Source organism: Copadichromis virginalis, linkage group LG7 (assembly GCF_057382275.1).
Source record: "Copadichromis virginalis isolate Kocher_CV1m ecotype Utaka linkage group LG7, C_Virginalis_male_GT1.1, whole genome shotgun sequence".
NCBI lineage: Eukaryota > Metazoa > Chordata > Actinopteri > Cichliformes > Cichlidae > Copadichromis > Copadichromis virginalis.
Window position 1 is genome coordinate 18,716,712 of NC_140624.1, and position 15,911 is coordinate 18,732,622.

At 42.4% G+C, this 15,911-nt stretch overlaps 1 protein-coding gene across 1 annotated transcript in view; it reads left to right on the forward strand.

The window, feature by feature from the left end:
- The window catches only part of nuak1b (NUAK family, SNF1-like kinase, 1b), an 18,056-nt gene extending 5,217 nt beyond the window's left edge, over positions 1–12,839 (forward strand). The window contains exons 2-7 of the mRNA XM_085462338.1: positions 1,064–1,184; positions 4,693–4,844; positions 6,149–6,214; positions 6,338–6,457; positions 7,652–7,784; positions 8,362–12,839. Coding sequence (XP_085318464.1) covers positions 1,064–1,184; positions 4,693–4,844; positions 6,149–6,214; positions 6,338–6,457; positions 7,652–7,784; positions 8,362–9,455 — 1,686 coding nt within the window. The 3' untranslated portion in view covers positions 9,456–12,839. The remainder of the gene's footprint in view (positions 1–1,063; positions 1,185–4,692; positions 4,845–6,148; positions 6,215–6,337; positions 6,458–7,651; positions 7,785–8,361) is intronic.
- Positions 12,840–15,911: the final 3,072 nt, after the last annotated feature.

The window sequence follows — 15,911 nt, forward strand, 5'->3', positions numbered from 1 at the left end:
GGGATTTCGAAAGAAATTTCTCCACAGTTGTTGGAGTGGCAGTTAGTGCAGACATCCATGCACCAATTTGGATGAACGGCAGTACTTTAGAGGCTATTTGCCTAACCATTACCTTATTGCCAAATTCCTGCAAACCTAATGGCATTTCCATCAGCCTAAGCTGCACTGTGTGTTGTGCTAATGCACAGATGTTAGCTTGCTAACACAGCAAAGCAGAATAGTGACCATGACTGCTTAAATTAAACCTTATAATTATATCAGCATAGTTTTATTAGCATGAAGACTTTAGCATTTCACACAAAGCGCTACTATGTGCTAGTATGGCTGCAGAGTCCCAGACTGGCTCCGAAAACGCTCCCTGTTTCCAAGATAGCGCGCCGTATTGAGTGAACTATTGAGTGACCATTATATACTGATGAGGGAATGACTGAGTCAGGGGAGTGATTTTGGACACAGGCGATTAGTTAACAACAGCTGCTCCCAGAGAAGTCTTTACTATGGAAACTGCCATGTTGCACTGTGTGAATCTGTCCTCTGATGCTTCTGTAATCATGATGATTGAATATCAAAACAGGCCACAATGTTGGTACTTGTGTTTCAGTTTGCAATAGTTTGACCTCAGCAAGGCTTCGTAAGGTCAAAGGTTATTAAAAGTCTCTGTAGGTGGACAGGGGAGGTTTGTTTTTCTTTGATAATGAAATCAAGCATTGTGTGCAGACTGACATCTCATGACGTGCACCATGTACTGTGGATGAAGTGTACAATTTAAAGTTCACTGATAACAAATCGCATGTGACAGATAAATCTGTTGCAGCTTAATCTCATTTCAGTGACTTTCTGCAGTCACGTCTCTTCCCAGATTAAATCAGCCTATTTTTCAAATCAATTTTCTTGGAAAAAAAGACAAATCTGCTTTTACTTTAAACTGTTAAATGTGACACATTCAAGATACTGTATATCTAAGCGGGGGATTTTTGTTTGCTTGTTTGTTTGTTTGTTTTTTGCTTTTTTTCCTTTGCTGCTGAAGTCACATGAGTGAAAAGTGTTTGTCCTCTCTTTCCAGGTGGCTATCAAGTCCATTCGGAAGGAGAAGATTAAGGATGAGCAGGACATGGTACACATTCGCCGAGAGATTGAGATCATGTCGTCCCTCCGCCACCCCCACATCATCTCTATATATGAAGGTGAGGGTCTTTGAATGTCTACTTGTGACAAATCATGGACACTTATTTAATTTGAACATGCAAACAAAATCACACATGTCCAGAATTCTTCCCTCCATCAGCTCATTTAGCACTCGTGACCGAGCTGTAGGACTGTCATGTTATGACATGCAGATGTCATAATAAGTCCTGGACTACAGCTCTGGGATGTTATTAATCTTCTTCCCGTCTGGCTGCCTGGTCTAGTAAAAGTCTGGATGACTTTGACAATTTGCATCTGGATTCTTCTCTTTGTGTGTGTGTGTGTGTGTGTGTGTGTGTGTGTGTGTGTGTGTATTGCATTCACATTTGTGAAAGTTTGTGTTTATAAGAGGGGTGATATTCTAAGGGATTGCCTCTCCCACATCTAAGAGGTCACATCCCCTTGTCTTCTCTGGTCTTGATCTCAGGGCCAGACATCTGCTGATACTTAGAGACAACAGCAGCTGGGAACCAGACTATACTCGTGCATGTGTGTGTGTCTGCACATATGTGTCTGTATAAATCCCAGTATATTTATCTCAGTGTATGAACCTTTGTGTGTGTAGCTCAGGAGACTCTGGATTGGCCTCAGTCACCCGGGCTTGCTCCCCGTCTGACTCCAATCCAGTGCTATGCAGCAGGAGGAAAGACCATAAGCCTTCCCTTGGAGCAATATCAACATATGTCTACCCCAGGAAGCAGTTCACTAAATATCAAAGACTTCAAGTCAGACATTGACAACATATTTATTGTTTTGGGCCTCCTTTTTTTGATGAGTCCTCATGAATGACCTTTACATCACCGGAAGAAAACATTAGATTAGAATTGATGGCGACTCTAAAGGTTGAACAGTTCCCATTGATTTTTTTCAACATAGTGCTTGCAATTAATCATCTGATAATATGTAGTATGGGTCTGTTTTCCGTCTCCTACATTCACAACGCACTGCAGTGTGTTTTTTTGTTTGTTTGTTTTTTTGTCATGTGATTTGTGACTCGTGACTATTGTGTCAACATAGCAACAGTTTCAATGCCATTTTCAGGTTAGCTGCCCTGGCATAGCGGCTGCAGGCTGTGTGGTACTTCCCTAACTGGCTTAGCCACTGTCCTTTGTTCAGTTTCAAAGTCCTTAGGTCATTATCAGCAATGTGTATATGTAACAAACATAACTATTTGTCATGGGAACGTGCCAGTAGTCGGTCAGAGGGCTGAATTACCGATGAATTTTATGTGTTTTGCAAGAGAATGATTAAAGAACAGCCAGCTTTATAAACTCAGGCGAGCCTGCATGGTGTTTCTATGTGTGCTGCCTTCCTTTAAAAGCAGTCAATTCTACCAACAAACCTAACCAGACTCATTGCTCTCGCTCTTTGGTGTTTCTCCTCAAACCCAGCGTTTACTGTTGTGGCCTGGCCTCCGCCCAGCCTTGCTTTAGAGATGTATAGGAGGCCTAAAGATTTGTGTATCCGGCAACACCCTCTTCAACAGCCCCTGCTAACTGCCTTGTGTGAAGCAAAGCTGAACCAGATGTGTGCGTGAAGATTGATTTTTACCACTCCCTCACATTCTGCATCCATCAGCATGCTGCGTGGGGACATTTAAAGTTTTTTTTTTTTTTTTTTTTTTTTGCTCTTTGCTCCTCAGGCGAAGCTATGCAGTGCCCTCCTTTTAAGAGAAATAGTCAACCCTACAAAATGCTCAAGCAGCATGAACTGATTCAGCCAGGGGGGGAAAAAAACCCAAACCCTTCAGCGTGAGGGGAATCTTTAGAAATTTACCTTCTTACAACAAAATAAAAAATGATCACTCTTCTTGTGTCCCCACAGAAAATACAAAGCTAAAGCTAAGATCTTGCCAATTCTGTTACCTTGGCAGGAGTTCACTTTCTCAGTGCTGCTTCCAGATTTTGTGCTAAGCTAAGCTAAGTCGCTGACTATATTTGCAATGGTGTTAAATTTGTCAGCTAAATCTAGGCAAAAATCAGCCTATATCTCCAAATATCTTAAGTAAACATGATAAACAAAGGGAAAAATACCCTACAGATTAATTAAAATGTGCTTGTTTATGGCCTACTTTAGAATTATCCCTCCACTCCTCTGTGTGACTCTTTGGCCCTTGTGCAAGTTTTCAACAACAGTCTATCATCAGTGCAGACACTAGGACAATAGGCGCTAATTAGTCAGATGTGAGGGCATGACCTGTGAACAAAGCCCAGTGAGTGACAGCGAGGCTTTAGTGGTGGCTGGCGTGCCCAGTGGGCTGTAACAAACCCGAGTTATGTAAGCCAGGTAATTACCTCACCGCAAGTGCTCAAAGGTAAATGGGAGTGCAAGCTGAGAATTGGCTCCCCCAGCCTAACCCCATCAAGGTTCGCCGTGAATGTCACCCCAGGTCACTCCTCTGTCCACCAATCAGAGAGCTGAGTCTGCTTTTGCCCTCCCAAGTGCTTGGCTTACATCCCGTCTGTTATTTCCCGAGCTGCCAGACAGTCACAATCAGGGAGCATTACCATCACTCAGCAACTGTGTGTTTTTGTAGAGGATTATATCTTTAAAAGAACCCCAGGAGAGGAGGGGTGGGGTGCTGAGGAAAGTAGTGTGACAGACTGTGAAGGTGCTCACTCAAGAGTACAGAAAGCGGAGGCCCCCACCTCAGTGACCCTGCTGTGTGGGAAAATCAACACGGACAATATGTAGCAACATGGCTGACTGTGTTTTTCTAGCCTTTTTTCCCCTCTCTCTTCTTCTCCTCTCTCTCCCTAACCGCTGTCATACTCTTCATGCCAAGAAGCATGTTGCCAAACTGAAATTATATAGCGGATGGCTAAAAACTGACACACAATGATATGTCTGGTGAGCTGTATTTCAATGGCGATAAAAATGAAACAGCATTCCTCTAAAAATCAGCACACGTGTCACCAGGTTTATTCATTTTGCTTCGGTCGTAATAAAAGTTCAAGGTCCAAAAGAGAAAAAGCCTGCTTTGTAAGAGTAGGTACAGAAGATAGAAGAATATAGGTTGGTTGTTAGAAATATCGGACTGTGTTGTGAAAAGTGGCAACATGATGCAAAGCTCAAGCTGTAGCAGAACCTCCACCTGAGCCTGTGAAGGTAACTCTTTCTCCTTTTCTTTTTTTTTTTTGTGGTCTGTTTTCACTGCTCTCCACTTGCTCTGCTCTCTGAGCAAGGCCTGATTGAGTTAACAGCCCCTCCCTGCTGTAGTGTTGTGAAGGAGCCAGGCACATGAGGTGGGGTCTGGGTGATGTAACCCTGGGAGAAATGTAGAGATGTAATGTGTTGCTTTGGAATTTGGATTCCCAATTCCCTCCAAAAAAAACAAAGGGCGGAGTAAACGTTTTTTTTTCCTGCTTTTTTACTTAATAATGCTCATTAATATTTTTATTAAGAAGGCAAAATGAACCTGGGCAGACTTAAGAAGCTGTCCTCCCATACCTCTATGTTTTTGGAAAGTCGGTAATAATGTGTTGCTATTTTCTTATCATTTCTCAGTGTTTGAGAACAAGGACAAGATCGTGATTGTGATGGAGTATGCCAGCAAGGGCGAGCTGTATGACTACATTAGCGAGCGTCGGCGCCTGAGCGAGCGGGAGACGCGGCGCTTCTTCAGACAGATAGTCTCCGCCGTGCACCACTGTCACAAGGTGAGAAAACTCATCCGTGCCTTCAGCTTGTGCACGCTGTGCTCTGTGTCTCTTACACACATAAAGACTTTAAGTCCTTAATTTATCCTTCACCATTCCCCTCACACATTCAGACGCATAGCTAGTATAATCTGCCAGCCCTGCACGGTGTGCTGTTCTTGGCGCACTGGTTGTAGAGAGTCATCTGTTTCTGAGTGAAGATAGAATGCAGGCCAGTTTAATTCAGGCTTACCCTCCCATTACAGAGCAGGGCAACAAACAGGCCCTGTCTTTAAATCTGTGCTCAAATCTTGCCGCACACACACGGACTGATGTCCTGAGCTACCCCCAGAGTCATTCTCCAGAGATTAAGTTTGGTTCACACCCACATCCACACCTCACTTACTCTGCTTAAAACCCAAAGATCCCATTGGCTCCCCACTTGTCACACTTTTCCCAGCTGTAGATAGGGATGATGTCATAGTCTTCAGCTAGGGGACTCCCAGACTAATCTCTATAAATGCTCCCCTTTTCTTTTTAAAAAAAAAGAATTTGCTTTCATTATCAGACTCTAAGTCATGGCCGCGGCGCTAAACAGGACGTCCTGGCCTGAATGTCAATTGTCCATTACCTGTATATCTTCCCCAAAACGCCAGCCTTTGCCCCCAGAGGCTAAGTTATCAGATGATAGACGATTGGTTCACAGATTGGTCCCAGACAGCCATGAATGATGAGTCATTACCACCAAGCGCAACCCCTTGCTGGGTGGGGTGGTGTGAGTCACAGGCACAACAAGCAACCAACCACTTCTTCCTTGTGTTCACCAATCAGAGTCATGTGAAAATGAGCACCGTGTTAGACAGTCACCGACAGGAGATGCAATGCTGAGCTGCGCAAACAGGCGGGGGGTGACGGATGAAGTCACTCCTCTGCATCTGAGCTGGGTTCTGTCTGTCTGCGTACCACATGTTAATTCCTGGATTTTTTTTCCCCAACCCGTGCATTAACAGCATAGTCGCTGTTTTATCCCATGATGCTCTGAGAACATAATTCATACTGGGAGATAATTACAGGCTCATGTTTATGTCACACATTTGAGCTGATTTAAAAGAAAGTCCCAGCAGATGTCAGCTTGAAGATCTTCGAGGGGACAGGACCAATTAAAGAGTACTAAGCCAACAGGCTGTCTTGATTTCCTCAAGCTATCTTTGTCAAAGTAAATCACACATACATACAAATGCAATGGACTGTTTATTGCTTGGAACCCTCTTTAATGAAAAATGAGCTGATGCATGCATCAATCTTTTTCTTTTTTCTCACTGCAGAATGGAGTAGTGCACAGGGATCTGAAACTGGAAAATGTGCTACTGGATGAAAACTGTAATATTAAGGTAACCTTGCCTCTTGTGATGGTCTGGGATGTGTTGGCAGCCAAAGCCTTGTCTCAAATGATCTTTGCGTGAGGGAAAAGAAATAATATGACCTGAAATTCTAACTTGGCCTTGTGTTCACAGATTGCTGATTTTGGGCTGTCCAACCTCTACCATAAAGACAAGCTACTGCAAACCTTCTGCGGTAGCCCCCTATATGCTTCACCGGAGATCGTCAATGGGAGACCATACCGTGGCCCGGAGGTGAGTCTCAGCGGAAATAGAAATTTAATCATTTATTGCCCTCCCTGAAAATTCATTTTGGGATGAACCGCTAGTGATTACAATCATCATGTAGTCAATATACAAACTGGTGGGTAGACTTTCTTCTCAGGCCCTTTGATGGGATTAGTCCATAGTCCAAGGGAGGTCTCTCTCTTTTGGGTCAGCATCCCTCCCCTGTCCTCCCTTTCCTACAATATTCAGGGGTCTTTGAAGTGAGGAACCAGGGGATCGTTTTTCTCACTCTGTCTTCAGATTAACTGGATTGGAATGAGCTCCCCAGCCTCAAAGCGCAAGCGCTGTCTAAACAAATACTTTTGGTGAAAGAAACAGTGAAAATGTCTCCCCAAAACCACTCATTCTGCAAGTGCAGAGTCACTCCGAAGGGCGTTGTCACTACAATTACATCAGATGGATAAAACAAAGCAACAAGGAGGAGGGGGGGGATGTTGAATTTTTAGATTTCGTAGTCAAACCGTTCAATTTAGTGCGATTCACTGTAATTTACTCAAGAGTGCTAAAAACAAAATTATAGAACCACAGCTGGGATGAGGCCACAAATTACAGCGAGCAAAGACAACAAAAATAGAGCATGACAATAGTGAGTGGCCTGTCGCATACTCAGGAATGGACCGACGATGACACAAAGAGTGAAACATTCACGATGCTGGTCATTGATTACGTCTCAAAACTTTAGCTGCCCTCATTAAAATCACAGCCCACTGTATCTGCCCCCAACTACAGTCTGTACACTTATTCTGTGCCATGCTCTTTGTTTCTCTCTCTCTCTCAGTCACACAAACACACACACACACGTCAACTGCATGTCTTTAGCGACTGTCAGGAGCTCAGCATATCACAGTTGCTATCTCTGCTGGTCTCATTACCCTCTTCCGCTCCCACCACTCTGCACCTCCTCAAAACACCAAGTGTTATGTAACATTTTTGAAAGCCACATTATATTGTGAGAGAGTGTAATGTGTCTGTGCACAAACAAGTCATGGCCCACCAAAATACCTGCCGTTGTCATTATGTCTTTGAGAGGCCTGCTGGAGAAACAACATCATATCATATTGCTTATTGGTGTGTAGAGTAACTCAAAGCCCAGTCTACTCAGCTCATTTCACAGCATCCATTTTTTTAATGCCATGAATCACTAATCACTATTTCCTCCAGGTGGACAGCTGGGCCCTTGGGGTGCTGCTGTATACCCTGGTCTATGGAACTATGCCGTTTGATGGGGGAGACCACAAGAACCTCATTCGCCAGATTAGCAACGGCGAGTACAAAGAGCCCACTCAGTCCTCAGGTACTGCTGGAACTTTTGGCTCAGCTTGCATTCCTTTTGGTTTGGGTCATGTTAGGAAACACACCTGATTTCAGTGCGCTGTGTAAAACAATAGCATAAACTGTAATTGGCAAATCTAATTCAGCTGTGCTGCAGATAGAAACCACGAGGACTCTTTTTCTCATAAATTCCAGAAGAATATGAAAGCCTTTAAGATGTTTGTTCATACGCTGTTTGGGGAAGCATGGATCAGAGCGCTCTGATGCAAATTGCATTACACATGATAAACAGTGACGCTTTTATCCAGACAGCATAAAGAAGCACATCTTAGCTGAGCAACAAGACATTATACTTCTTATTCATTTGCTGGTAACATGATTTTTGAATAAACTACAATGGAAACAAAATATAACTTTTTGTGCTAAAAAGAGCAACTTTTTGTGGAAAAAAAATACTCTTGAAAAATACTCAGTGATTCATGTTTTTGGTATAGGTGTAACAGTCTTTGAAATGAAAAAGCAATAGCATATGATTTTAGTATTTGTATGTCAAATAATGTGCAGCGTGAAGCACTCAACAGATCTCTGTTTACTCCCAGATGCCCGTGGACTGATCCGCTGGATGCTGATGGTGAATCCTGAGCGTCGAGCTACAGTGGAGGACATTGCCAATCACTGGTGGGTGAACTGGGGCTGGAAGAACAGCGTGTGTGACTGCGAGACCCAACGCGACCACGGAGGCTCGCCCATGCTGGCCCGTTTCATCGACTGGCAGAACCGCACTGAGCCACGTGGTTCTGGAGCCAAAGCTGCGGCCATGCCCCAGCTGCTGCGCCAGAGGCCCAAGAAGTCCAAGAAGGAGAATGTTGAGGCAGGACAGACGCACAGTGGAGGCGAGGACAAGCCAGGTCTAAAGAGACCCAAAGGCATCCTGAAGACCAGGGTTACCGAAGAGCACCAATCTGTAAGTCCTGAAGAGGTGGAGCTGGGTCAGGTAGCGCTGCCTCAGCAAGCTGAAGGTGGAGAGGAGGCGTCCAGCCCAGACCGAGAGGAAGAGGAGCCGACGCTGGGAGGAGTCTCCCCAGCCAAGATCGTGCCGTCTCTGCCCAAAAAAGGCATCTTGAAGAACAACCAACAACGGGAATCAGGGTACTACTCTTCCCCAGAGCGCAGTGAGTCCTCCGAGCTTTTAGGGGGCGCCAGCATGTCTCTGCTAGCCACCTCCCCACCCAAGAGAGCCATGGGGAGAAAGGGTATCTTGAAGCGAAATGGCAAGTACTCCACCTACAGCGGGCCTCCCTCATCAGCGACGGTGGCCGGAGTCCTCGGTGAGCCTCCTCCATCGACCGACTCTGGTTTGTCCCGCAGTCAGAGTCGTCCCTCCAGCATAGTGGGGGAGGACAGCTCCGTCCTGTCCCTGTCACCCAGCTCCCTCAGCGGGGCCGAGTGGCATCCTTCCACACCCCACCTCCGCCCAAACATCAGGGCTTGTGTCTCGGCTGAAAACCTGCTGCAGCTCGCCAACTTTAAAGGCTTCCAGGCAGCCCCGCCAATCCAGGGACACAAATTCAGCCGCGGCCCCAAAACAAAAGGCTCCCCAGGGGACAATGGCAGCTTCTCCTTGTTGGGGGACCTGGAGGACATGACTCAGGTGTACCAGCAAGCCCTGGACATCAGCAGCAACCTCAACTAATAGATGGGTGGAAGACAGAGAAGAAGAGGGATTTTAACACGAGTGTGTGTTTGTGTGTGCGTATGTGTACAGATGTGTATGCGTGACACTAACGACCAGTGCGTTACTGGGATCGGCCTTTCGTAGCTTGTGGCTTTTTCAAATGGGGTTGAAATCTCGATGGAAAAGATGCGTCGCTACACTCGCACACACGCACTCACACACACGCAGGCACACTTCTCTGGCTAGAAAACATTTAGTTAAGGTTTTCTGTGCAGGAGAGAGACAGAGCTGGCATGAGAGAATGCCACCCAGTCAGCTCTCTTGGCCCGCCCATAGACTTTGCTGTGTTCAACATGTTTACATATTCAGCAAGAAGGCAAGTTAGAATCACAAATGCAGCGATCAGAAACTGGTTGGCTCTGCTTAGACATCACCCATTTCCATGTATGAGTTTACAACAGCACCTTAGAACTCAAAACGGAGCATATGCTTTTGTGATCTTTACTTCCTTTAAAAAAAAAAGAAAGAAAGAAATGAAACAAACCAGGGTCTTGTTCCAAAAAAAAAAAAAAATAGCATTGCTGATTATTTATTAATATTTTGTAGCTTTAGTTTTAAGTGCAAAACTGGTGGGCGCTGGCTATTACTGGAAGAGTCCAAAGCTCCTTGTCTCCAACTGTGTTTGTGGAACTGACATATATAATTATGTTACTCGGTGACGAGAAACATCTATATACCCCAATATATAACTGTGTCTGTGTATGTACAACACGCAGGCAAGTATACCTTCATAAAAGCATATGTCCTATATATGTTTATGATACTAGGAAATATGTAGGAAGTGCCTTTTTTTGATTCATAATACAAATTATGTATGTCATTTCCTTAATGTGGAGGGAAAAGCCAGGCCAACCTGTCACCAGTTGTGCTTTTTTGTATCATGTTGTTTGTGAATGTAGAGAGACCCAGGGCCTTCATAGCACAGCTGACTAACTACTTACTCCCTTCCCCCCATCAAAGCCCATTCCTTCTACACAGGTGAAATTACACACAGATACACCAGCATCTACAGGCCAAGAAAACAAAAATCCTTCCTCCGTGGTCTTTGTCAGTGTTAAAGTTTGTAGTTTGGTTTGTCGGCAGTTAAGGCCTGGTTGAACATACTTTTGTTGGCAGGACAAGAGGTCTGGAGGGGCTCACCTAGTGGGACATCTAGTGAAGGGAGATAGCACAGACAACATCTCACAGTCCTGGAATGTGTCTGGCTATAGCCCTAGTTCTTTCACATTTTTTGGGCCTACCTGAAAAAAGTAAGAGGTGTTTCTTTCTTTCTTTTATTTATTTATATTTTGGGGTTTTTTTCACTAAAGAAGATTAGGTGCTTTCCATTGCTGGGCTGGTTAATATTTTACCCCAAGCTCTTCAAAGGAGCTAAGTAAGGTGGTTTGTTTTAGCTCGCTGATGACGCAGCAAATTCCTCAGAGGGAGGCAGGAGACGTGCTGGTGCTAGAGATCTGTACTGGCCCCAGCCCGAGTCAGCACAGGTGGGATCTGCGGTCAGTGCTCGGCCCCTCCAGCTGTGTATACTAGTTCATTATGTCAACCAAGCACAATTAGCCAGCCATTGTTTTCATTTGAGCGTGAGAGAGAGGCGGCGCGTAGAGACTTATAGCTAGAGGGAGAAGAAAGGTGTGAGAAAGAGTGATGCATGGAGCAGTGGTGAGATTAGAGCAGTCTTTCCTGTAAAACGCAGAAAAGGTCGAGGTGTTAGAATAGTTTTAGTTTTTGAAGGCTTTGTAACGTAGACTAGTGAAAGTAAAGAAAGTGAATAGAAGGAGCAGAGGAAAAGTTTTTGTTTTATACCAAAGAAGTAATGAAACTGACAATGATTCAGGGGAATGGGTGAGTCAGGGGCTTGTCAGAGTCCTTGCATTTTTCTTAGGAATCTCCCCAACCCCCCCCCCCCGGTGTATGAAATCATCCCCACATTGGCTTGACCTGCTTTATTTTTCTTCTGTTATTCCCTAACAGAGATGCTGGAGGCTGTTGATATAGCTTGTCTTGAGGGTCATTGTGTGATCCCAGTCTTCTGTATGGCCTTAGAAATTGTGATACACTTTTCAACAGCAGCAAAAGAAATGTCAAAAATTGGAGAACGATGACTGACATCATCCGATACGTTAAATGATGTGAGTGGAAAAGCATGTCGTGGGGGACCCCAAGGGAAAAAGATCAAGTGTTGAATGTTTTCAGCGGTGGCATGTGCGAAGAAAAGGTCCTGGGTTCTGACTCAAATGAAAGACCCACTGCGTATTATATTGCATTTTATTGCCTTTTGTATTGCATTATATTGTCAACTGGATTTACAGTGAAAAAATTATACTATGTTAGTATTTTGTTTTATTATGCTTCTGTTTTTGATTTTCCAAAATATAAGAAATGTTTTTATTGCTTTATGTTATGGCAGAAAAAAAATACTTCCTTCCTTGAAGTGTCACAATTTCTCTCCAAAGGAAAAAAACAACAACAAAAAACAAACAAAAACAGCCAAATCTGGTGTGAAATTGGTGAACTCGCACACATTTCCCCCTGTTTTTGGAATACCCACAGGTGAAAGTGTTAGCTGGAAAAAAGAGCAAAAGACTGACATTTTTACTAATAGCTGACTGCAAGAAATTTTTATTTTCACATCTACCAAAGCAGGGGAGGCTAAATATGCTGGAACAACACCAGGAGGAAAAAAAAAAGGAAATAAATCAATGGAAAGAATCTGATGATAAAACATTAACTCTGCCAAACTGGAAATAACTGGTGCATATCTGTTAGTTAGCAGAAATTCTAATCATAGGAAAACTTGACTGGATATTGTTATGACAATAATAATAAATTAGTATTTTATGTTATTTAAGCATTATTTTGGTTACAGCTTTTTACTATTGCGGGATATTGCCAAAATTTCTTTTATTGGTTTTATTTGTTTTTAATCTGTGGGTGATCCTGGACTGCCAAGGTATTGTAAGTTGCGTGCCTTTGGTATCTTTCATGATTTTTTTTCTTCTTTTTTTAAATTTGATAATGAAAATTATTATCAATGTGGTTTTTTTATACTTGTATTTATTGATCAAGCCATTTAAAGTTGATGTCAAAGTACTTCATGTTCATGCTTTGACCTGCTTAGGACTTTAGTGTTTTGTGTTCATGACGCACTGCACACAGAAATATTGTTGCTTCTTTAAAATAGAGTTGTGTCATCTCATTGTGAAGGAGGTGGTCAAGTATCTGAGGAGAGACAAATCAATAAAAGTTCCTGAAATCCTGTAGAATGTCTTAATCTGTCAACTCGGGTCAACACGATGCCCCTGTAGTACTGTATCAACTCAAATAAATGGATCTTGAAGGTAATATGTGTTTTGTGTGCTTTTTGCTATGCATAGTCTTTTTATTCTAGAGCTTTGTCAAGTCAAGTGGCTTCAGTCATTTAACATCAAGATTATACAGGATTCATGCAAGGAGAACCTTAAATACATCTAGGTATAGAAAAGATGGCTTTGCATTTAAAGTTAAACAGTAATCTATATAGTCGCCATCTATAGAGTTCCGAAAGCTCCCTTTAACACATGAATGTCTTCAAATATACCTTTTTTTGGCAAATTATTTCTGGTTTATCCAGTGGTTGAACTGGATATCCAGAGTCTTTTTTTTTTCTTTCAGTAGGACACATGTTAATTAAACTAGTGAGATGGCCTCATTTCTGTTTCCTTATTAAGAATGTGTGACCCAAAAACTTTCACCAGTGGATTTAAGATGTCAGCGGCGGTGTCCTGTTTTCATCATTAGCTTCAAGTTAATCAGTCTGAATTTGTGGGGTCAAATCATTGGGGTCAGAATGGCTAAAGTATACTTTTTTTGGACACATTTTGAAAGTTTTTGCCAAAGCTTCGAGAGCTTTTCAGAGTAGGTCGCCAGCCTGTCAAAAGTCGAGCTACCGATGAAAATGGGCCATTCAGGGCACTGAATTCAGCCAGTGTTTCCACACAGCCTTGGCTGCTGTAGTGAAATTAACTTGATGGTTGTTAAAGTGATACCCCACCCAAAATCTGTTTTTCAGGCATTTAAAAGACACTCCCAGTGGGCTTCAGCTGTGGTTGTAAAATAGAACTGTGGTTCTAGTCAGCCTGAATTTACAATGAATTCCAATACTAACCTTTTTTTTTTTTTTTTTTTACAGTGGAAACGGAAATCACATGACCAATAGGAAGATCACACACTAAATAAGGCTGTCTGGCCCATTAGTGGTTGTAGACATTGATTTATCCGCAGTACAGCACCACATCCTGCTTTTACATTGTTCAGAAGAGCTCACTGTCTAGATGCTGTTTAGTTTCTCAAGAAATCAAGTTCCACAGCATCTCTAAAATGAGACAGATTCAAGTACTGGGATGCTGTTTTACTTTCTAGTCAGTACTGGTGAAGTAATCTTGAAGTAACTATTAAGTATTCTGCTTCAGTGAACAGTGTTTACTGTTTTGTGCTGCAGACTGAGTAGTGAAGAGTTAATTAGACTGACAGTTATAAACCAATTCATTACATATTTGTTCACTAATATAGGATCTCCTAGTTGGTCCTGTAGCAAATATTCTTTATCTACCATCCACACCACCTGGATCAGAAATTATTGGTTAGATACTGATGATCGTCTCATAACTAATAAGTGATCCCTGATATATTTCTCACTTGTACTATCTTTCTTCTTTAACCAAGGCACTTTTTTGTGTCTTTCACTCTATTAGAGGTAGTTCTCCTTTATTGTCATCAAGTCTCTCAGGTCTCTGGTTTCCATTATGATTTCCTATTGTAAAAGAGATAATACATCTAGTCTTGTATGACTGATTGATTTATGAAAGAACAAGGCAAGTGATAACTGCGGAAACGCAAGTGTGAGCTCAAGCTATGCGGCCTCTTGTTTTGCCAACTAGACACTGATAGCTTTTGTTTCCAGCTGATTTGGGTTGACGCGCAGACAGAAACAGACATACTTGTGGTATGAAGGTTATCATTTGCTGTCCATCATGGTCACAACCAAAATGAGTTTCTTGCATGCCTTTTTTTCTTGACTTTCTCTGCTCTTTTGTCTCTTTATGCCACAAAAACCCGTATTAGATGAGACCATCTGCTTCACCTTTGACAAGCAAGCAGTAGAACAAATATAAAACCATGACAGTAAAATCTGTTACCTGATGTCCCAGATCTGTGAATCTTTAACAGTGAACGAGGACTCGCCACATGTTGACGATCTTTGTACACCAATAAGGCAAATCATGCCAAATGCAGGGCTGGCTTACCTGAAAATGTGGAGGAAATGCATATAAAACAAATCCTCTGGGTAACTGTGTGACAAAAGTGTTGACATTACATGCTTAGCGAATAGTATTGTCTTTTTTTAATCCAGCAGACTTGGAAAAAAAATCCAAAAAGTCTGTATATATATATAAAGATACAAGACACAGACATACTCATCACAACTATAATACATACATCAAAGGACTTGAGAAACTGATTCACAGGATTTGAAACTGCTTTAACATGGCACAACTGAGGATTCTGCTGAAATCAGAGTGAGAATCTCCAGTGAGATAATGGGGCTAAACATGCACTATGCTCACCTTAAAATATTTAAGCTCACGCATAAACACTGAATCAAGTATATTCACACCATAATACAGTTTCTGCTTGATAGTTTGTCAAAGCAACAATTTTCCTGTTTCAGTAAAGAGTTGAGGCAATGCAAGAGAAAAGACAGACAGTTTTTAGGTGAATATCAAGCTCACTTTGGGTTTCTGATGCTTGCTCAATAACCGAGGTAAGGAAATCCTAGTTTTCAGCAGGAGAAACATTTCATCACTCATCCAAGTAAATCCGTGAATGTGTGAAGAAATATTTCTCTTGCTGGAAAAAAATACAGCCAAATGAACTGTCGATCAACAGAAACATCACAATCAACTGTCTGGGTACCACTTAGAGTTATTTGTGAAAGAAAACAGCAATAGCAGTGAAGCGTAGATCCACTGAAAACAAAAGACATTGAAATATAAATTGTAAATATGTCATAGGAAGTGGAAAAAATAGCATAAGAAGTACTGGTGGTGCCACTTATAAAACATGCGATATATAGAGGTAATTAGACTCACATTAAAAATAAACACCAATATCAATTTTTTAAAAATGACCAAAATCACATCTATATGTTCTATAAATCTTTATTTTCTTACAGGATTATAATGTAATGTTATGCAAGCGTCCAATGGAGCGTCTTTTGCATGTTCGTGCTCCATCTATAGGAGCACAGTGCACTACTGAATACCACTGATCTATGTTATTTGTATAAAACATATCCTAAGTGTGACTCACTAGACACACCAGGGACTTAGCATCAGTTACACTAGTATTACAGGCAGTGCAGAATTATTAGGCAAG